The 22,651-nt window shown below is 34.8% G+C and overlaps 4 protein-coding genes across 5 annotated transcripts; 2 read left to right on the forward strand and 2 right to left on the reverse strand.

The window, feature by feature from the left end:
* Positions 1–703: 703 nt before the first annotated feature.
* LOC111885772 (2,3-bisphosphoglycerate-independent phosphoglycerate mutase) lies at positions 704–3,941 on the forward strand. Its single transcript, XM_023882013.3, has 9 exons — positions 704–940; positions 1,402–1,529; positions 1,624–1,774; positions 1,890–2,093; positions 2,201–2,625; positions 2,720–2,912; positions 3,029–3,124; positions 3,223–3,378; positions 3,538–3,941. The coding sequence occupies exons 1-9, from the start codon at positions 779–781 to the stop codon at positions 3,694–3,696; spliced, it is 1,674 nt and encodes a 557-aa protein (XP_023737781.1). The 5' UTR covers positions 704–778; the 3' UTR covers positions 3,697–3,941.
* Positions 3,942–4,610: 669 nt separating this feature from the next.
* On the reverse strand, positions 4,611–8,646 carry LOC111885745 (uncharacterized). The gene is made up of 8 exons (XM_023881987.3): positions 8,210–8,646; positions 6,884–7,031; positions 6,628–6,778; positions 5,870–5,995; positions 5,693–5,773; positions 5,413–5,605; positions 5,055–5,325; positions 4,611–4,961 (listed from the first exon to the last, which is right to left on the reverse strand). Exons 1-8 carry the CDS (start codon positions 8,468–8,470, stop codon positions 4,726–4,728), a joined length of 1,467 nt encoding a protein of 488 aa, XP_023737755.1. The 5' UTR covers positions 8,471–8,646; the 3' UTR covers positions 4,611–4,725.
* A 1,617-nt stretch (positions 8,647–10,263) lies between these two features.
* On the forward strand, positions 10,264–13,019 carry LOC111885744 (uncharacterized). Of its 2 annotated transcripts, none has more exons than XM_023881984.3 (9): positions 10,264–10,607; positions 10,786–11,420; positions 11,520–11,605; positions 11,682–11,850; positions 11,929–12,017; positions 12,102–12,266; positions 12,334–12,411; positions 12,494–12,597; positions 12,735–13,019. In XM_023881984.3, the coding sequence occupies exons 2-9, from the start codon at positions 10,823–10,825 to the stop codon at positions 12,838–12,840; spliced, it is 1,395 nt and encodes a 464-aa protein (XP_023737752.1). In that variant the 5' UTR covers positions 10,264–10,607; positions 10,786–10,822; the 3' UTR covers positions 12,841–13,019. The 2 variants fall into 2 exon arrangements, with proteins under 2 accessions (XP_023737752.1, XP_023737754.1); XM_023881986.3 differs by having other exon boundaries at positions 10,266–10,607; positions 11,529–11,605.
* Positions 13,020–14,199: 1,180 nt separating this feature from the next.
* LOC122194411 (uncharacterized) lies at positions 14,200–16,379 on the reverse strand. Its single transcript, XM_023882021.3, has 4 exons — positions 16,070–16,379; positions 15,575–15,793; positions 14,902–15,066; positions 14,200–14,723 (listed from the first exon to the last, which is right to left on the reverse strand). Exons 1-4 carry the CDS (start codon positions 16,262–16,264, stop codon positions 14,433–14,435), a joined length of 870 nt encoding a protein of 289 aa, XP_023737789.3. The 5' UTR covers positions 16,265–16,379; the 3' UTR covers positions 14,200–14,432.
* Between the last annotated feature and the right edge of the window lie 6,272 nt (positions 16,380–22,651).

The following is a 22,651-nucleotide window of genomic DNA, read 5'->3' on the forward strand; positions in this document are numbered from 1 at the left end:
TTCTTAAAAATCGCAGGTTTGTTTATAAATTTGCTGAAAAAAATTAAAAAATTGATTTTATATATATATATATATATATATATATATATATATATATATATATTATTTTTTGGTTTTTTTCAAAAAAAAAAAGTTCAGCGAAATTATATAAAAAATTGTTATTTTTAAGAATATAAAATCAAAAAAAAGTTATGATATGTATTTTTATGATTTTTAGAGTTTTTTTGTTTTCTATATATATATATATATATATATATATATATATATATATATATATATATATATATATATATATATATATATATATATATATATATATATATATATATATATATGCACAATTTTGTGATATAACCTAAAAATGTGGTTATTACCTATTATTATTATGTTTTTAAAATTTAGTCATTCATGGAGGTTGATGCGGCTTCCTTTCCTATTTTCCCTCGAGATGCGGGCGGAGACAGTTTCTTCATCTTGATTTTCCTTTTTTTCACCTATTCTTACTTTTCCTTTTCTCATTCATATCCCTCGATTTTCAAGTTTACTAAACCCTCCCTTCTCCATGCAAACTTTATTTGGGTCGGATACATATGACAAGAGAATAAATGAACTGAAGGGCTGCTTTTAACTATCACGTATAATTTAGGGGCTTTCTGATACTTTTGAGATCACACTCGAAGGTTCTGGAGAAACTATATATAGACCAGTTTGATCATCTGATGGGGAGTGCCTGAATTAAGCTCTCATAGAAACCAGAGACAGAGATCGTGAGAAGGAGATGGGAAGCAAAGAGGTTTCATGGAAGTTGGCCGATCACCCAAAGCTGCCGAAGGGAAAGTTGGTGGCGGTGGTGGTTTTGGATGGTTGGGGTGATGCTTCTCCCGGAAAATACAACTGCATCCATGTCGCCGAAACACCTACCATGGATTCTCTGAAAAACGTACATTTTTTTTCCTTTGATAATTCTCATACATTCTAACATCTATATCTACGATCTATCTATATCGATTTTTGTATTCGTTAGTCGATTCCGGAAAACCTTTTGTTAGCTGCGTGTTAGAATTATTGTCGATCAATCCAATTTAAAATTGATTGATTTTTAGATTTTGTATCGGAATCGCAACCTGATCAAAACAATGGTTCTAAAATCAAGTCGAATTAACGAGTATAACCTCGAAAGTGTAACAAAACTATCATTAATTTAGGAATTCTTGATGCTGTTTTACAACAGTTTTTTTGTAAATTTCACTCGAAGTATCTGTCGTAATTCTTCTTCGATTGATCTGTAACCTATTGGGATTCAAAAGGTTAAACTTTATTGAACCTACAATCTATTAAATTTCATAAATAATTACTATATCGAAGACATTTATTAAACTCTAAAGTGTGTTTTCTTTATAGACTGCCCCTGATAAATGGAGACTGGTGAGGGCTCATGGTACTGCTGTTGGGCTTCCCACAGAGGATGACATGGGAAACAGTGAAGTAGGACATAATGCTCTTGGTGCTGGGAGAATCTATGCTCAAGGGTGATGATTTCTTCATCTTCATTAATACTCATTTTTTAATCACATAATTGTAAACATAACATAACAAATAACATCTCATATATCTGTTTTGCAGGGCAAAACTTGTTGATCTTGCCCTTGCATCTGGAAAAATATACGATGATGAAGGGTTCAAATACATTAAGGAATCTTTTGCAAACAACACCTTACACCTCATTGGATTAATGAGTGATGGAGGTGTCCACTCTCGCCTTGATCAATTACAGGTATACATAGGGTTGAAAAACAATGTAACATGATTCCATGATTTACCTTCATCTCACATAAGATTGATCTTTTTTCAAAGATTATCATGTATACATGTATGTTATTGGATTGCAGTTGTTGCTAAAAGGTGCTAGTGAGCGTGGGGCCAAGAAGATAAGAGTCCATGTTCTTACTGATGGTAGGGATGTTTTGGATGGAACAAGTGTCACCCATGCTGAAACCCTAGAAAAAGATCTCTCCGAGTTGCGTGCTAAAGGCATTGATGCACAAATTGCTTCCGGTGGTGGACGCATGTATGTCACTATGGATCGTTATGAGGTAACAACGATTCATTGAATTGAAATCTTTATACTGTGTTTGACATGTATTGGACTGAGACTGATACTGATATCAGAATCATTACATTTCTTGAATTCTTTTTGAAGAATGATTGGCAAGTTGTGAAACGTGGTTGGGATGCTCAAGTTCTTGGTGAAGCTCCACACAAGTTCAAGAATGCAGTTGAGGCGATAAAGAAACTAAGGGAAGCTCCAAATGCTAATGACCAATATTTACCACCATTTGTGATTGTTGATGATGGCGGGAAGGCGGTGGGTCCCATTGTGGATGGTGATGCGGTTGTGACAGTTAACTTTCGAGCTGATCGTATGACAATGCTTGCTCAAGCTCTTGAATATGAAAAGTTTGATAAGTTTGATAGAGTCCGCTTCCCCAAAATTAGGTATGCAGGTATGCTTCAGTATGATGGAGAGTTGAAACTTCCAAGTCATTATCTTGTATCACCTCCATTGATTGAGAGGACTTCCGGTGAATATTTGGTCAACAATGGTATCCGCACTTTCGCCTGCAGGTGATTCTGATTCCTTTTCTTTATTTAAAAAAAAAAAGAAAAAAAGAAATACGCATAATAGAATTGAGAAGTGTCGTTTTTTTTTTGACAATAGCGAAACGGTGAAGTTTGGTCATGTTACTTTCTTCTGGAATGGAAATCGTTCGGGATGTTTCAATTCTGAGAAGGAAGAATATGTGGAAATTCCAAGTGATTCTGGAATTACATTTAATGAGAAACCAAAGATGAAGGCTTTTGAGATTGGTGAGAAAGCGCGTGATGCTATCCTAAGTGGAAAGTTTGACCAGGTAAATAAATCGTTTTCTCCCTTTATGCGGGCCCCACATGACATGACAAGACAGAACAGGTTGTACTGGAACTGATGTTAATGGGAAAAAAAAATTTAAAATGCGGTTAAATTTAGGTACGAGTGAATATACCAAATGGTGATATGGTTGGGCATACGGGCGATGTGGACGCCACAATTGTCGCTTGCAAGGCTGCGGATGAGGCTGTTAAGGTATGTTAAGTGTCACGTAAATTTTTAAATACATTTATAATTCTTGTTTATATATTTTAAATTATGATATACTGAAATAAATAAATATATTTTGACAGACGATACTTGATGCGGTAGAGAAAGTGGGTGGCATATATGTCGTGACTGCAGATCATGGAAACGCAGAGGATATGGTGAAACGTGACAAGAAAGGGGAGCCAATAGTTGGCAAGGATGGAAAAGTCCAAATCCTAACCTCACACACTCTTCAACCAGTAAGCAATAAATATATGTATATAACTCGTACTTTTACATTTATGCCCTATCTTTACTTTTTTGGGTTGGACAAGAAAAAGTACAGTTTTGTCCTATTCACATTAGTTACAATTACAGCTCAAACATAGTACAAGACTGATATGTTATGTTGTGTGCAGGTGCCGGTTGCGATAGGAGGACCGGGGTTAGCGAGTGGTGTGAAGTTCCGTAAGGATGTCCCGAATGGTGGGCTAGCGAATGTAGCGGCAACGGTTATGAATTTGCATGGGTTTGTGGCTCCTGATGACTATGAGACCACACTTATTGAAGTTGCTTAATTTGTTAATTAATCAACAGTTGAGATTATCATGAGTTTTGGCTTCATTTTTGCCGGTTTAGGGTGAGTTGAGGTCGACTCTTGATGCTCAAATAATGTCTGTCTTTTTTAGAATTGAATGAGTTGGATTTACGTAAAAAAGCTACCAACTTAATTTGGTTACAAGAGTTGGATCATATTAGATAAAATTATATTCATGGAATGGTTATCGAGAAAATAGTGAAACAATCCCCAAATTCTACAAAATTTTCAATCATGCTGATGTAATTCTCGGTAAAATATAAGATCATCGACGTAAAGACGTACATAAAGAAATTTACTTTTATCTTCTTTGAAGTGGACATCTTTTTAAAATTATCCTTCATAAAGCAAGCATATATTTGCTCTTTGTCAGACTAATCGAGCATTGTGTTTCTTGACATCTCTCTTTTCATTTAGAGTAAGACCTCATGAGTTCTCCCAAAATGTATGCTATCTAACATATTTAACATTTAACATCAACTATAAGTATAAAATTAAGGTACATTGATTTTTATAAATGTCCCTAATTTATTATGAAACCTAACTCGAATATACTACCAAATTGAGATGTATGAGTTATAACTTCTAATTTGAGATTCAAAATCACCAAAAATTTGAAAAGAATCAAATAATTCAACCGGGATTGTGAAGAGACCCTAACGCTTGCTCTTGTACATTCTCATGCTTTTGTTTCAAATTACAAAGCAATGGTAATAAGAATATTACCATTGTTTCATTTTTGTTTTGGGTTTAATCACCATACGATCTTTAGCAATTTTTATAATTTTCTTATCATTCACATTGACACGAATCCCAGTATTTAGTTCTTAGCCACAAAACAGAAACCGAAAGCTTCACATATATCTCTATTATCTCAAAGATCAAACACACAAATTAACCTATATCATATATCATATATATATATTTATATACTTAGAACATTCATATTCATAACTACTAACATATGTAATTATTCTCCACAACACAACACGGCCTATTATTATTTATATCAGTTAGACCAAACATGAACCAAACCATTACTATTTCCTGTATAGATTTCATTGCGATCTTCATCAAAGTAAAGGGCAGTTATGTCCTCAAGTGCTTCTTCAACCATATTCACTTCAATTTGCCTTGACCTTGAACTTGAGCTTCCCTCTTCTTCCTTTGATGAAATTGCATTGCTTGAGTTTATTTTTGCTATGCATTTTCCAGTCCATATGTTGCTTATATTAATAGAACCAGCTGCAATGCAACCAATCCCATTAAGAACCATTACATTGTGACACGCAATAAATAGCAATTGGGAAATGAAAAAGGGCATAAAAGTAAATTCACCTCTTCGATCAGTGAATTGCTGGTTATCAGCCGCCTTGCAGAAAGAAACAATGAGATCTTGATCACTAGTTATATAGATGTTGTTAGTATTACAGTCTGGATGTGATAAGACATGGTCTTCAAAAGATGTAACAAGTTCCCCTCTAAAGTTCCACACAGAAACCGTTTGATTTCTAAAGGTTAGAAACAGCTGATTCTCATATAGAAATATAAATGCAGATGGAGTCATAAACTTTGTGCTTCCAACTTCTTTCACCTCTGCATTCCTCACCTACAATCCAAGATGAATGATGTTTTAGATAAATTGGAAGAAATGAAAGGAACATGAACATTTAGTAACATTTAACATTTAACATACATCAAGAATTTGAAGATTCTCATTGTCTTGTTTAACAAGAAGCTTTTCATTGAATTGCTCAATAAAATCAACTTTCTTGTTTCGATGAAGTAAATGATTGAAGTCTTTTAAAACTGTGCCATCTTCTATGGATAAGATCTTCAAAGGAACATGGCTTTGACCCCGACTGAAAATTAGTAACATGATTCCAGGGCTGTTTCATAAAATGAATCAAAGGTTTTGTTTATTATTTAATATTTAATATTTATACAAAAAAAAAAAAAAAAAAAAAAAAGTTTACCTGATTTTGATTTCTTCCACATGTTTATCGGCTATGGAGTATAAGAGAGTGTAGTTCTTCAGGTCAAATACCTTGTATATACTAAAGTCAAAACAATATGTTATCATGTAGGGGACAAAAATTGCAAGTTTGTGTAAAAGACATGAATGCCCTCCTCTTTAAGGTAAGGAAAGATACCTATCTTGTGCAGAGTAGGTAAGAACCTTTTCATTTACATCATCAAACTCCACAAATCCAGGCCACTTTAAAGATTCGGTTTCAAAAAGAGGAAACCCTTCATCAGGTTTCCCTCTTTGTATGTATCTATCATAGAAAAGGAAAACAAATATTCAATTAATTAGATTTTCTACTTTTTTTCAAGTAAATTACATGTACATAAAATGCTGCATTTCCCTAGACAAGCTTCTAGGTCTCTTTTTGTCCCACTCACATTAATCCTTGGGACAAAAAACTGCAGCTTTTTGGTGGAACAAAAAACTGCAGTTTTTGGACAAGAAGCTGCAGCTTTTGGGTGGAGAAAAGTTGCAGCTTTTGAGCGGAACAAAAAGTTGCAGCTTTTGTCCTTTGAGCGGAACAAAAAGTTGCAGCTTTTGTCCAAAAAACTGTAGTTTTTGGACAAAAAGCTGCAGTTTTTGGGTGGAGAAAAGCTGCAGCTTTTGAGTGGAACAAAAAGCTGCAGTTTTTGGATAAAAAGCTGCAGTTTTTGGGTGGAGAAAAGCTCCAGCTTTTGGGTGGAACAAAATGCTGCAGTTTTTGGAAAAGTGTGACATTTGTCGCACTGGGGAGAAGTTTCTAGGGCTATTTTTGTCCAATTGACAAAAAAGCTGCAACTTTTGTCCAACTACATTAGTCTAAGCCTGTCATGTTGTGTCATGTCCTGTGTAACAAATAGGGGGAAAGGAAGATATATAAAAGAAATGAGTAGATATACGCACTCTATTCTTATTGATCTGCATTTTAGTGAACTGAAGTTATCGGAAGCATATACCGAAACTGTAATCAATGAATCATTATTTTTATTATAAAACAAGCTCCGGATGACTTCATCTGGATAGATATTCAAGAAACATATCCTCTTGTTTGTATCTGTATTTGGATTAAAAAAACAAGAAAATGTTATTCTTGCATACCCTTAAGTAGAAAGATAACAAGAAACTGTAGAGATTTAAAAATGTTTGTGTTTTGCATTACCTCTACTAAAAGCTGCACAAACACCAGAACTTGCAAGAGCAAAGACAATATCATGCACCACAACTATTTCAATGACTTTTGCTCTTTTCATCAACAATGGTAATACTAATGAACATTGGCCCACGGGATCATGGATATCGTATCTCTCCTGATATTGTATTAAAAAAAGTAAAGTAATTTATGTAATGTTTATTAACATATAGGGGAAATTTAGCAGGAAAAATGTAAATGTGTTGCATGTGATAATTATGATTTGTGTGGACATGAAAATCTCTTCATTTTTCTCTCACAAGCACACATGTATACATGTGTTAGTTATGTTCATCATTTTTATTCTTTAACTTTGATATAACGTGTGAGCACTGATAAGCTTTTTAATAGTTTGTAGCAAATAAATAATAATGAAAAAGAAATGGGACAACACATAGATGTGTTGGGTTGAAATGTAAAAATGAAGCTCTAGATATCATGCTTTATGTCATTGCTATATGACTGTTCAAATTTAAAGAAGATAAAAAGTTATTTTAACTTGAGTATATCTGAGAATTCTAATGTACAGTATTAGGAACTTAATTTCTTTAAACATTCATAGATTATTGATTAACAAATGAGAAGGGAAGAGGGTTGAAAAAAACAAGGAATAAAGCACATTTAAACCCTTAATTAGTAAGCAATTAAGCATCCACACTAAACTAAGCCCTAATTTTAGATCTATATTCAAATGCTCCCCTCAGATTGGAAGATAAATATCAAGATCCCCAATTTGGCAACAGAAACAAAACAGAAGCATCATATAAAGAAAATATTCATCTACAATGCTTAGGTTTGAACCATTCATTAGTCTCACATGTTTTGGTTCCAAGATCAGAAAAATCCCCTTCACAAATAAATAGACTAGAGAAGGAGCACATCATTAAGTATGGTAAAAACAAATGTTAAATCGCCTGAAAAGGCAAATAGATTAAGAACACCAAATCAAAGTTTATAATGTATTAATATCTAAATTAGGATTACGTTAGCATAATCAAGTGTTATTTTCCATAGCAAACAATCATCATACATCGCATCAACCCACAAGTTATATTGTCCAGATGATCATAGCCATTAGGGATTTCCGCATCCAACACGAAAGAAGAAAAGAGATTGACTACTTTTTAGTTATTTTATTATTTAAACGCATGACAAGGGAGCCCTAAAATTAGTGTCTGATCTCAAATTATATAGCTAACTCTTTAATTTTTGATAATTTTAGCTGCATAGTAGTGGAAACTAGCTGAATTGAAGAGAACTGAAGAAGAATACAGGGTAGGATGGGAAGGGGACTACCGTCAAGCGGAAGTTGCGAAAACGGTGGAGAGATTTGGTGATTGCAGAGGCACGATTGGGTTTAGAAGAAATCTCGCGTCTTTGAAGTTTTTTGACGCTGTTGTTGACCGACAGCGGGTTGCTCCATCCATGCTTCTTTGTAGCAACCACTCTCCTCCGACCACCGCATAGCGGTGGAGGTCTACTCCCACCTCTACCCGTGCTGCTAGCCATCGTAATTCTCCTATTTCTACTACCACCGCTACCACCAAACCCCTCCATATCCCTTCATTCAACTTTCACTAATTTAAAATTCAAGTCTTCAATTGAAATTCTAGCAGAAACAGTAGCAGCAGCTGCTGATTGCGACCTAATTGATGATAACGATGGGGGTGATCCTTTCGATCCTTTGGAATAACTCCACTGAACTGGAGTTCAATTGGGAAGTTTTCTCTTTAAGTTTGTGAAGGACCTCGGTGCTTTATGGCTGCATCTAATGCAATTATTACATTAAAGGTCCATACACTCTTCACATATTTTCATGTTTAGTCCTTTTTAGCTCAATAACTTCTATAAATGCCCCTATTTAAAAACAACAAAAAATAAAAAACAAAAGGTTTTTTTTTTTTTTTACCATTTATCTAAGATTTATTATTATTATTTTTTTAATTTGTATTGAAAAGGATTCTCGCTCCTAAAATAATAATAGTAAAAATATGATTGTATAATTACGGAGAATATAGAAAAATAATTCATTTTTTTTTTGTGAATAACAGTATCATCTTCGAAATATTGTATTTAAGACTAAAACAATTCTGTTTCGTAATGTCAGAAGATTGTTGAGATTACATCATCCAACCTAAACTCAAACTCTTTCTTCCCGACGTAACTATCTTGCTAGTTGTATATATAGTTATTTTGTATCCCGAGATTTAAGTGATTATTGCTTATATGGTCTCATGGTTGATCCTATTTGATTTTGCGAGCATTTTTTTCCAGCTACTGTAATTATAAGTGTTATTACTTATTACCATATTGCAACTGAAACAATCACTCGCAACATAGGTGTCTCTGAGGGTACGTTTATACCACCAACATCTTCACGTAATACTAAGAAATCATTTTATGGCAAGGAGACCGATTCGGTGATCCCGTTATAGTTAAGGATGAGAATGTATAGCTAGGGAAGACAGCGTGACATATATAAGACGATTATTAGTGATTCTAGTCTCATAATCATCTACCAAATTATAAAACCACATCTTAAACTCGTTCTGAGCCCATCGATGTCCGGTTAGTAAATATTCATTGGGGTTCTGGGTATATCTAGTGGACACAGAAACTATTGATAGTACTGGCACTAAAAAAAATTCTGACCAAATATAAAATAGTAAAGACATTGCTCCTTAATAGAAAAAAAAAATACTTTAATAGGTTGAAAAGGAGTAGTGTGGTTCCCCATAAGTATCCACATCCAACAACAATGTAATGCATCATCATTCATCCTTTCTCTTTAGGCAACAAAAGATACTACTAATTTATCCACACATTTCAATTTATTTCTCATATACTTCCATGTGTAACACATCAGTTATTTTAACATGATATTTCTTGCAAAGAATCGAGTCCACGATCATTGATCATTGAAATCTTTCTATTACAAATAACTACTACATAGGAGAGAAAAAATTCTACCAACAAAAAATACTTTAAAATGACAACACACTATTTATTCAAATGACTTTAAATATCCGATTTTTTTTTTGTCAAACAATATATTACAACATGTTGCAACGATATTGTTTCATTGGTTTATAATATGTTGGTATTATAAACAATATATTCGTCATCTTTCGATTACATTATCATTATATCAATAATCATTGGTCAATACATTACGATTTTCATGACTTCCAAAGATACCATATTCATAAAAAAAATTCCTGTAAATAGTCAAACTATCTTTGTATTAGTATATTAATTTTTGTTTAGTATTTAATTTAAAGAACTGCTACAATAAGTAGTTTTAAATATCTTTTTAACTGACATTCTCTTAGTAAAGTTGAAGGATTTAGCGTTACTTTGCTATTAAACCAAACGCATCTCTCTCTCTCTCTCTCTCTCTCTCTCTCTCTCTCTCTTTGTGCAGTGCTAAAAGATCGAATTTGGAGACGGAGAGATACAATCAGCCATCTCCAGTCCACCACTACCTCCGCCATTTTCTTCCAATGCTCCGTCGTCCTTTGAGGATCGGCATACATTTGTTCGTACAACGCCCAAACGGCTCATGTATTCCCGATAGCGTTATGCAATTTCCAACGTTCTCATTGGTTTCCCCACTGCAATTCGTTAGGGTTCACCTACTGAATCTCCGTATCTCATAATTCAGAGCCATTTCAACGGAGCTTCGGTCTCCAAGGCAAGAATCTTACCTTCTCTTTAATTTAATTTTATGATCACTTTCAGTGTTCATCTACCTAGCTATTTCAAATATGATCTTTGATTTTTGATTATTTAGTTTGTTATAATTATCCCTCTATAAATCGTTCTTTACTGATTATATGTGAAATTTTCTGTGATTTTTTCCCTTTAAATAGTGTTAGGATTAGGTTTAGGGGTAGGTTTTCGAACAGAATGGAGGCTTCTGGTGTTAATTCAGACGCGCACAGAGGCTCTTTGGCAAGCACCAGTACTAGCGATCATCATTATCACCATCCACGAAGGCAAAATGGAAACAACCCTTTCTCCGCTTCAAATTTCTTTCGCTCACCTGTATGTGCATTCTTGGAGTATATGGGAATTTTACAAACGCAAAGCATTATTCATTCCGATTCATCAGGCAGTTTGATCAATAGTGGACGCACTCGGAATGACTCCTCTCCATCCATGGATGATTCAAGTGAAGTATCTATCAGGATCGCTGGTAGTGGAGAACAAAATATCAATCAATCTTCAACTGTTGGAACAGCTACACAGAGTGAATCATTGGTTCACTCAATTTCAAGAGCTGTTTCTGCAGCGACCATGGATACTCAGGGAGATTCAAGGAGTGATCAAGGTGGTGCTGTGAGTGGGAATGGTGATGTGGAGTCTGCAGATGGTATTGGTGTTAACAATAGCAGAGATTCTACTTACCAAAGATATGATTTACAGCAGGCTGCCAGATTGGTTGAGCAAGTTCTTCCATTTTCTTTATTACTGTTGGTGGTCTTCATTCGGCAACACTTTGAAGGTATTGCAATCACATTGTTCTTATCTTCATCCATTTATGACTCCCATTTCCTCTTTGTTTGGAAATCTACTTTTTCTCACTGTAATTGCTCTTTGCAAGAGATTCCAGATTTTCTCATCACAATCTGGATTGCTGCTTTTATGTTCAAATCAAATGATATTCTTCGCAAGCAGACAGCTCTCAAGGTGCAAATCATTCTTTATTTCTTGATGTTTCTTTTTTGTTTTCCATCAATAACAGTTTCATCAAATATATTTTCAGGGAGAAAGGAAGATAGCAGTTCTAGCAACCATTTCTGTTTTGTTTACACTCCATGTGGCTGGTGTTTACTGGTGGTGCCGCCAGGATGACGTCCTGTATCCATTGGTGATGCTCCCTCCTGAAAGCACACCACCTTTCTGGCATGCAGTTTTCATAATAGTTGTCAATGGTGAGTTCTTTTCATCAAAAGTTATATATTTTATAACTTTTGATAACAAAACACTCAAGAATTTTTATTGGTTTTCAGATACTTTAGCTAGACAAGCAGCAATGGTGGTCAAATGTTTTCTGTTAATGTATTACAAGAACAGCAGAGGAAGAAATCGCCGAAAACAGGTCAGATACAATGCATAAATAAAGCTGAAAACAATATCTGTGTTGTTTGTTTCTGATTCTGAGTGGAGGTTTTGTGAGTGATAGGGTCAAATGTTGACTGTGGTTGAGTACTTGTTGCTTTTATATCGCGCATTGCTTCCTGCTCCAGTGTGGTATCGTTTCTTTTTGAACAAAGAATATGGAAGCCTATTTTCATCACTAATGACTGGATTATATCTCACATTCAAACTAACTTCCATTGTTGAAAAGGTTCATTCTTTCTATCCCACATTGAATGTTGTATGTATGGATTGTGACTTTTATAATTGTTGCACAGGTCCAATCATTAATTTCGTCTGTAAAGGCTTTATATCGCAAAGAGATTCACTATGGACCTTATGCAACATCTGAACAGGCAATCCTCTTTATTTTATTTTATTAATAATTAGTGAAGTTGAGAGATCCTAATAAAATTTATGATGATATGGATATGTCAGGTAAATGAAGCTGGTGAGGTTTGTGTTATTTGCCAAGAAAAAATGCATGTTCCAGTTGTGCTTCGATGTAAACATGTCTTCTGTGAAGAATGCGTATCAGAATGGTGACAATACCTCTCTTTTATGCTTTTATTTATACATGACAATTGACAAAAGAAAAGAGGTTTTATATGTTATATAATTTTGATGTATGAAAAAATGTAATGTAACAATAACAATAACAATAACAATTAACAAACAGGTTTGAAAGGGAAAGGACGTGTCCTTTGTGCAGAGCGTTGGTGAGACCTGCGGAGTTGAGATCGTTTAGTGATGGTTCCACGAGTTTATATTTTCAGTTGTTTTGACAAAGTGTTTAAGTAATGCATTGCATTTAGTAGTGGTGTGTAAAAGGTTGGTTTCACTAAAGTTTTTATATTGAAGTTAGTGAGTGTATAGTAAATAGTAATATTGCTTATTCCTTTCCCTCCTTTACATTTTATATTTTACAGATTTTTCCTCATTTAAATAATGATTTTCCTATTAACTCCTTACATTTTACATTTTACAGATTTTTCCTCATTTATGTTATTCTTCATTTTCTCCAAATATGAAGTCTTTTACATGGAAAATATATATATATATATATATATATATATATATATATATATATATATATATATATATATATATATATATATATATATATATATATATATATATATATATATATATATATATAAACAAGCTTTTAAATCATTCAACTATTTACATTTTACAAGTGCTTCTTTTGCCTTAATATATAATGTTGTGGAAATGAGCTTAAGTAAATACAACATTTGGGAATGTATGTAAAAATGTAATCTGTTTTGTTTATTTTTTTAAATATAGTAGTTTAATTTAAGATAAACTAAGGGTATATCCTCACAATGGATTTGAATAAAATTATATGGTTAAAATGTTGATAGATATATGTTATTGGATATAACTCACTTGTTAGAATACGTAATTTCCAGTAGTATATTGTCTTAGGATCGTTTTTTGTATAGTTTTCACACTAAATGAGATGTTATGGATGCAACATTGTTATAAAATTTTAGTTGAGTTGAGTCGTTTGAGTAATAAAGCTCGTAAGCATTGTAAAACTTTTGATATGTTACATGTTTACTAATTTTCTTGATCTATACACATATATAGTCAAGCTTTCCACTCATGAGAGCCTAGTGGTTGAAGCGTGAAATTTCATACATGATGTCCACGATTTAAACCCTAACACACCCAAAACATTACTAGTTTTACGCGATTGACCTCCTATATGGTCCAAAGTGTTTGCAAATTGTAAAGATTTTCACTTGCTCAATTATTCCTAAAAAATTCATACACATCCGAAAACATTTCTCTTCAAATTTAAGTAAATAAATGTTATCACTTGCTCACTTGTTTGTAACAATTGCCTAAACAGACACTCTTAACATCTATCCATCATTTCACATCGTATACACCGTTTGACTTGCAAATCAATATATACCCCTACATAGATATAATTTTCTTTGTTTACATAGATATAAATTTCTTTGCAAGTTTAGGTGGTTGGTGGACATTATAGTGAAATTCGGTCAAAGGGACAAAAACTTGATTGCTACCCATAAAAGGTGATGCTTGATTTGCATAAACCCCGTGGCATGGAGTTGGCTATGAAAGATCGCATGAAAAGTAGCAGTGTTAGGGCTTCGTTGTCTAATATACTTCCAAATTGTTTTCTGTTGATGTTGTTTTTTAGTAAATATATTTCTTTCTTTGAGTTCTTAATTGTAAATTGTGTAATACATAAACTTACTTAGAGATCATTTGTATCTACACAAGAGAAAAAGAAATAGATTTTATGTATACGTAACTTACTCCAGACATACATCATTTATCTATTAAAAAATTTATCCATATAAAACTTAATAAAAAAATCCTAATTCAAATTTGCACGACGACGACTCCCCTCTTGGAATTCAGTTTCCTTGGTTGTAAAGGAATTGTTCTGAGGAGACGAAGGAAACGGGGGTGCAGAAAGTGTCCTGGAAACTCTAGGATTAACTTCAGCAACCTCTTCAATTCCTTCATCCAAATACACCACCTCTTGCATACTTAGTTTATGATATTCAATTACTTCCCTCAAGCAGCTATTCTCGCGAACATATACCGAGTTCTCATTAGCCAAACGTGCCTTCTCAGCTAAAAGTGTTTCAAGTTGGAGTCGTATCTGATCATATATAGTAAGTTGTTATTCAAATTTAAAGTTGTAGATCATAAAAACATTTATGTATTTTGTACAAACAAAAAAATCCAAAATGATTTATAGTCCTATTTTTTTTAGGTGACAAACGGGGTTATAGGAAAAAAAAAGGGGGGGAAGTTAAATATTTATAGTAAATATGTACCATGTCATCATCGGCAGGGTGGTCTCCTTTTTCACGAGCCTCTCGAAGAATTTTATTTTCTTCTTCTAGCTGAGAACTTCTTTGTTTTGCAAAAGCTAAATCCGCTTTCACAGTTTTAATCTCTCGAAAAAGAAGTTTCGCTTTTGCAGCTGTTGCAATCGCCACCTGGCATATAAAACCAATTATTGTTTGATGCTTCATTTGTTACATGGGGCTCGAGTGGACTTTCTAGATCTATTTTATTTTCTATAATCATTGTTAGGAGGACAATCATGTCTTTTGAACATCTAGAGATCCAGACTCTTCTTTAAGTGGGATACAACATGCCAAAAAAAAAAAAAAAAAAAAAAAAAAAAAACCCATGTTGTAGTTGTACGTCTGGACTGAGACCGAAAATGATGTAAATGGAACAAAAATTATAATTTATTGTCACACCCAAAAGAAAAGACATGAATACCCTTCTCATTCTCATTATCCTAAATAACCTAGAAAATTTGTCCAGTCCAGTCCTATCCAAAAGAGTCCCATGTAACAAATACGGAAAATCTTGTAAGAATAACATGCATGTGATGATGCAATAATAATGTGAGAAGTCCAAGCTTATAAATTTGCTATGGTTTCAAATACTTGAACCATAGTAGATATGCAATTAATTACACATTTGCCACTTTACGTCGCGAGATGCCTTCAGTTGATCCTCATGATTGGTCGGTGTTTCAGGCTCTTGCTCCTGCGGCTGTGATTGTGACTGTTTTTCGGTGTCAAGTTCTTTACGATCAGTTGCTTCAGATTTGATCTTGTTCTGCAACTTACTAGCATCTTGAATATCATGACTTTTTTTGTCCACATTAATGGTGAGTGTACCCCCTTGCACTTTTTGATCACTTAACTCCTGGTTACAAATTTAACAACGAATCATCCCTTTTATTTTTTTTATTGGACTCCAACATTTTGTTAACTACATAATACATCACCTCTACATTATGCCTTCGCTAAATTTAGGAAAGATGAGTAATGTTGATTAATACATTATTGTTGTTGAAGAAATTATTAAAATAATATGGAAACAATTGAAAATGCATGAAAATGAAAACGAAATAAGAATTCTCAGAATAATTTTCATTGTAGGGATATATATGAAGAGTAAAGCACAAATAGAATGGAAAACCTTGGATCTGCGTTGAAGAGACGTGTTAAACGCCGAATTGGAGAGAGAAGAGTCACGGTGAGCATCAGATGTTCGTATCTGAGAGGCAAGAGGCGATGATGGAGCGGAGGTGGTGGTTTTATCGTCAGGAGGACGATAGAGTTCTTCCTTGAACGTCGAAGACCTAGAAATCCCATGCCTTCTACGGTACGCCATGCATATATATGGCTGATCAAGCAACCGATCGACAAGAAAACAAATTTGAAGCAGGCTGGTGATCAGAATCAACCGGAATGAACACCGCCGGGCGCCATTAACGCCACCGCAAGCCTACAATTACACAACCAGCGGATATGCTTCTTTTGAGGAATCAATGCCGTACGTCTTTTTAACAAACTCTCCGAATCTCAAGTTAACCGTTGTTTCGCTATATATATATATATATCTATGAGTAAAAATATTTTTTTTTGTGCCGCTAACTTTTGGTCCAAGTTTAAAAAATCAATGCACTTTTTGTCCAAAGTTTTAAAACATGGTTTTTATGGATTTAAAACCCACCACAGTTTTAAAATCCATTTCTCATACATACTTGTAGAATAACCATTATACGGTTTATACCCTCTATTTTATTTTATGTTATTTTATTTATTTATTTTGTGTGTCTTATTTTGTTACTGAATTAGGTGTGAGACCAGACCTATATATTACATGAGTTGATTAAAAAAAATATATCAAAATGTAAACATTAAGTATTTTTTAAAATTAAATTCTAAAATAAGGAAGGAAAAAACATATTTATTACAATTTAAGATCATATTTATTACATTTACTACTTACTTATATAGCTATATGTATTATGTGGTTTCTTAATTTTAACATTAAAAAAAACTAGACATTGACATGTGGATATTATTTATTTCAAAAATACTACCAAATAACAAGTGTCAAAACTTATGAAAGATTGAAATGTGCCAAAATAGATCTTCATTAATTAGGGTAGACTTGATGGGTCAATTATGTTATTTACATGAAAAGGAGAATGGCGCACTAAATTGTTGCAGACCCCATCCATCGGCCAATACACTAATAACCGATATCAGCTCTCATTTCCTCCCAAACGAGTAAAACACAAGGGGCAATCAATTGACTATTTCACTCTGACTCACTAGCAACTCCAAGAGTGTCCCCTCATCATCTTACGATGAAAAGCAAGTTTATTTTGTGGTAAAAAAGAATGACTAAACCCTCCTCCACCATCGATAAACTCTCCCTATTTTGCCATAGGTAGCACCAACGCCACCCACGAGCTCCGCCTCTTCCTCCATTATGGTTATCACATTCGCATAATTGGGCCATTTTGGGTTGAAGCAAACGCTTTAAATTGTTTGCAATAATATATGTTTGCACAAGAATCACTAATTTACTTTGATGGATTTTTGAACAATTGTGCGGGAAATGGAAAATCAAAGAAACTGGTGACAACTATGTGTTAAACGAATAAATGGTTGTTGAACTTGAAACACCATCTTTTCATTTTATATTTTAAAATCATTTAAAATGCTTTTGCAAAAATTTGGTCACAATGGGCGTGTTTGGCATGAAGCTTTTGGAAGCGTTTGGGAGCTTCTAGCTTTTAGCTTTTGAGAAAACGCTCTAGTTTAAACAAAAAGCTTCGTTTGGCAGTACGAGCGTTTACCTTTTAGTTTTAACAAAACGCTCCGATTCTAAAAGCTACTTCATGTAGCGTTTAACAAAACGCTCCTGAGCTTTTGAAATCAGTTTCCATAATTACCCTTAAAAATATATTTATATATTTATTTATTTTTAATCAATTGTCCGTTTATGTAATTTTATATATTTCAAAAGTTTCCAGCTACTTTTGCCAAACATTCATATAACAAATAAAAGTTATAACTTCCCGCTACCAGCTAACCGCTACCTGCTTTCAGCTAACAGCTATTTTTTCCAAACACGCCCAATATCTCACAAGTTCTCAAAATCAGTTTAGTTTTTAAGAAGTTTTATCAATTCAAATATCATTATATAAGATAAGATAAGATACCATTATATAATAACTGTAACATTCCAAAATTTTAGACAAGATTTTATTTTTAATTAATTCCAAAACATTCAAAGATCATATAAAAAAACAACTGAAAGTGAATCATAGTAAAATAATATCATAGTACAAATCCCAAAATCACATAAGGTGGAAAAACATGGACGGATGCGGTGCGATCAATCTGATCCCTTCCCTTTTGAGCTGGAAGTAACTGAAACATAAATTGAAAATCGTAAGTACAAAGCTTAGTGAGCTCCCCCAAAATACCCCATGCCATACATACATACAGTTAAAACATAATTGGGTCTATTTCACCCCCTTCGGTCTCTTTCAACCAGTACCGGTCTCTTTCAATCAGTATCGATCTCTTTCAACCGGTATTGGGTGTATTTCAACCTCTCAGGTCTCTTTCAACCGGTACTAGATGTATTTAACCCCCTTCAGTGTCTTTCAATCGGTATTGGGTGTATTTCAACCCCTTCAGTATCTTTCAACCGGTATCGGGTCTATTTCTACATCAAGCATATAATCATAACAGTAAGAGTCACAGAGACAAAAACAGATATTCAAGCAATACAAGAAATTGTCACGAAGACAACTATTATCCTACCAATATAATCTAGTGGGTCGGAATTGGTGCCTTCGACCCACGAGTATAGTGAAAGAAACTCACATCTTAGTCTGAAATGATCGTTGAACAGATCACAGCTCCGAATATCAACTCTACCGGTCGCTTATCCAACAAATAGTGACCAATTCTCAAATACAACTCAAAAACACCCATAATCCCCCTAAGTCAAACTTGGTCAAAGTCAACAATTAAAGTCAAAGTCAATAGACGGACAACCACGTCGTTGTCATCCTTGACCACGTCGTGGTGTCGATACGACAAAACAGTCATGGCTAGCCTAGCCACCATGTCATGGTGACCTTTACCACGTCGTGGTTATAACAACTTAACGAATTAAGTTGTTTTTTTTTCAATTCCAAGGATTCTCCAACTCAGATCTGGACCATTTTAGGGTCTAGATGGAGAAAGTTTCCAACTTTATCCCTTAGGACCCTCTAAAGTGAATAGATCTCAACTTTATGGTCCAAAAGACCACACGACTTAAGAAATAAGCACTTAATCTATAAGGCCACTTGTCTAACAACTCCAGAAGAGTTTTTGACACCATTTTCATTATAAAATTTTGTTCTTTTCATATATGCATGTCCAATGCATGTCTTGAACTCTTATTAGGTCAAAAATAGGGCAAAAAGAGCCAAGATCCATGTATGGTCTGAAAGCTCAATCCTAGTCTAGATCCAAAGCACCAAATACTCCCAAAGGTATAGACATCCATAAAGTCACAAGATTTATGAGACCAAACCACTCAAGACAACAAGGCATAGAAAAGGGGTGGACAAAATCTAGAGATCTAACAATTTATGCATCAAGATGAAAACTTTATACCTCATGGAGTTGCTTGAGGAATACACACTTCTGGATCTACGTTGCTTCGGAATCCCAAGATGATTTACCACCACCTTCTTTCTTTACAAGCGCCAAAAACACACACACACTTTAGGCTAAAAACTCATACAAGAGGTCTAGGGTTTACAAGGGACGAGTATGAGGGGTAGAGGCTGATGGGAGGGATGCTACAAGGGGATAAGGTCGTTTAAATGAGGCTCAAATCCTAAACTTTAGGGTTTTCTCCAACAGCGTCCACCACATCATGGCACCTATCGCCACATCGTGGTGATTCATAAAATCCTTGCGGCCCATAAGCAATTGCCACGTCGTGGTGAGGCTCCACCACGACGTGGTGTTGCCAAAATCCAATATATATATATATATATATATATGTATATATATATACATACATACATACATACACACACACACACTTTAAATTAGAGTACTTCCAAGAATCCGGATGTTACAATTCTCCCCCACTTGAATTAGAGTTCGTCCTAGAAGTATGCTGATGCAAATAACTTCGGGTGATGCTCCCCCATCTATTCCTTAGACTCTCATGTCCACTCAAAACCCTTTCGGTACTACCACTGCACCTTCACCAATCCCACAACGTTTTTCCTCAAGGTTTTTGTCTTCCGGTCAAGGATCGCTACCGGTCTCTCAATGTAATTCAGGCAGTCATCCACCTGAATATCCTTCAATGGAACCATTGCGGAATCCTGAACCAAAAACTTCCGCAACCGAGAGACATGAAAAGTGATCTAAATATGACTAAGCTCCTCCGAAAGATCCAAACGATATGCCACCCTTCCCACTCGGGCTAAAACCCTGAAAGGACCAATATATCTGGGGCCTAGCTTGCCCCACTTCCTGAATCGGATGACAACTGTCCAAGGTGACACCTTTAGGAGTACTATATCCCCGACTTGGAACTCCGAGTCTGACCGACATCTATCTGCGTAGCTCTTTTACCGACCATGTGCTGTCTAAAGTCTACCACAAACCTGCTGAATCATCTCGGTCGTCCGGAGTACTACCTCCGTACTCCCCATAACCTCCTGACCGACCTCACACCAACATATCAGGGTTATACACTTCCACACATAAAGCATTTTAAAAGGAGGTCGATCAATGCGGGTGTGATAACTGTTTTTATTTAAAAATTTTGCTAATGGAAGATACGTATCCCAACTCCCGCCAAAATCCAGAACACATGCTCACAACATGTCATCCAATTTCTGGATAGTTAGCTCACTCTGACCATTCGTTTGTAGGTGGAAAGTCATGTTGAAGTGCGGACGAGTACCATACTCCTTGTGGAATCTCTTCCAGAACGTGGAAGTGAATTGAAATTCCCTATCAGAGACTAAAGAAACCAGAACCCCATGTCGTGCTACAACCTATTGAATGTTAATGTCTGCCAACTTTTCGGCAAAGATACTCTCCTAAATCGGGACAAAATGCGCGCTCTTGGTAAATCAATCCACAATGACCCATATCGAATCCACTCCGCGCGTCGTCCAAGGCAATTTGGTGATAAATTCCATCGTAATCTCTTCCTATTTCCAAACGGGAATACCCAACAACTTCATTTTTTCGTGGGGTCATTGATGCTCGGCCTTGATTGTCCTGCAAGTCAAGCACCTCTCCACATACCAGGCCACATCCCGCTTCATGCATGACCACCAATAATCAAGCCGAAGGTCTCTGTATATTTTTGTCTCTCCAGGATGAATAGAGAACCTCGACTTGTGTGCATCCTCCATCAGAACTTGTCGTGCACTACCGCAGTATGGAACCCACACCCTCCAATGAAGGGTCAATAACCCCCGACTATCATAATTGAAGGAAGCCACCTGACCCACTATGTGCTAAATCATATGGTGTTTTTCCTTCAAATTCTTAACATGAACCTCTTAGATTTGCTCTAATAGTGGGGTAATCATAGTCATACTCAAACATACATCCCTGATCGGGGTGGAAACCGCCTTGTGGCTGAGAGCATCGGCCACCACGTTGGCCTTCCTGGGTGATAAAAGATCTCACAATCATAATCGTTCACCTCGTCCAACCATCTACGCTACCTCATGTTCATATTTTCCTAATCCATCAGATACCTCAGGATCTTGTGGTCCGTGTAAATAGTATAACGAACCGCATTGTAACGTCCCAAAATATGATCCAAAAACTTCATTTTAATTTAAATAAAACAATATTCCAAAAACATTACCCATACATCTCAAATGAAAATAAGTATCTCAATATCATAACAATCAAAGTGATTTCTCAAAAGTGGAATCCATGTGGGGTGTGCGATGCGGTCATCCCGAGCTCTTCCCATTGGAACCGGAAGTACCTGAAACATAAACTAAAACCGTAAGCACAAATCTTAGTGAGTTTACCAAACTACCTCATACTAAACATAATAAATCACATATTGGGCCCCTGCCCTACATCGGGCCTCGCCCGACATCGAGCCCCGCTCGGTTTACAAATTTGTTTTTCTCAGGCCTCGCCTGTCACTAGGCGTCACCCAATATACACATACAATATATATCTCACATAATAATGCTAACACATATAATGATTATAAACACTAGCATATGTTCCAGTTAGGGTTGTTCACTATTTGGATAAAACCGAATTGTCCAATTGGACAATTTGGATTGGACTATTTGGTTCGGAGATTCGGATTTTTGGATTGGTTTTCAACAAAACCGAATTATTATTTTGGATTTCGGATTGGTTTTGGTTTATAAAATAAGAACCGAATAGTCTAACAAAACAGAATAAACATTTATTATTTATTTATTTATAATATATATCTACAGTTATCTATTAATTTTGTAATTTATTTTTTCAAATAGGTTCAAAACATTTCACCCGATAAAAAAACATCAATATGTATTATCTTTCAAAAGTTTTCTATCTATAAAATATTTAACTATAATATATCTGCTTAGTAATTGTTTATAAATTTCAAATCACAACTAAATAACTTTTTTCGCTTCTTGTGTAAAATTGGGTAATATTATAATTATATGTTGGTTTAAAATGTTTCGATTTTGAAAACCGA

This window comes from Lactuca sativa, chromosome 8 (genome assembly GCF_002870075.4).
Source record: "Lactuca sativa cultivar Salinas chromosome 8, Lsat_Salinas_v11, whole genome shotgun sequence".
NCBI lineage: Eukaryota > Viridiplantae > Streptophyta > Magnoliopsida > Asterales > Asteraceae > Lactuca > Lactuca sativa.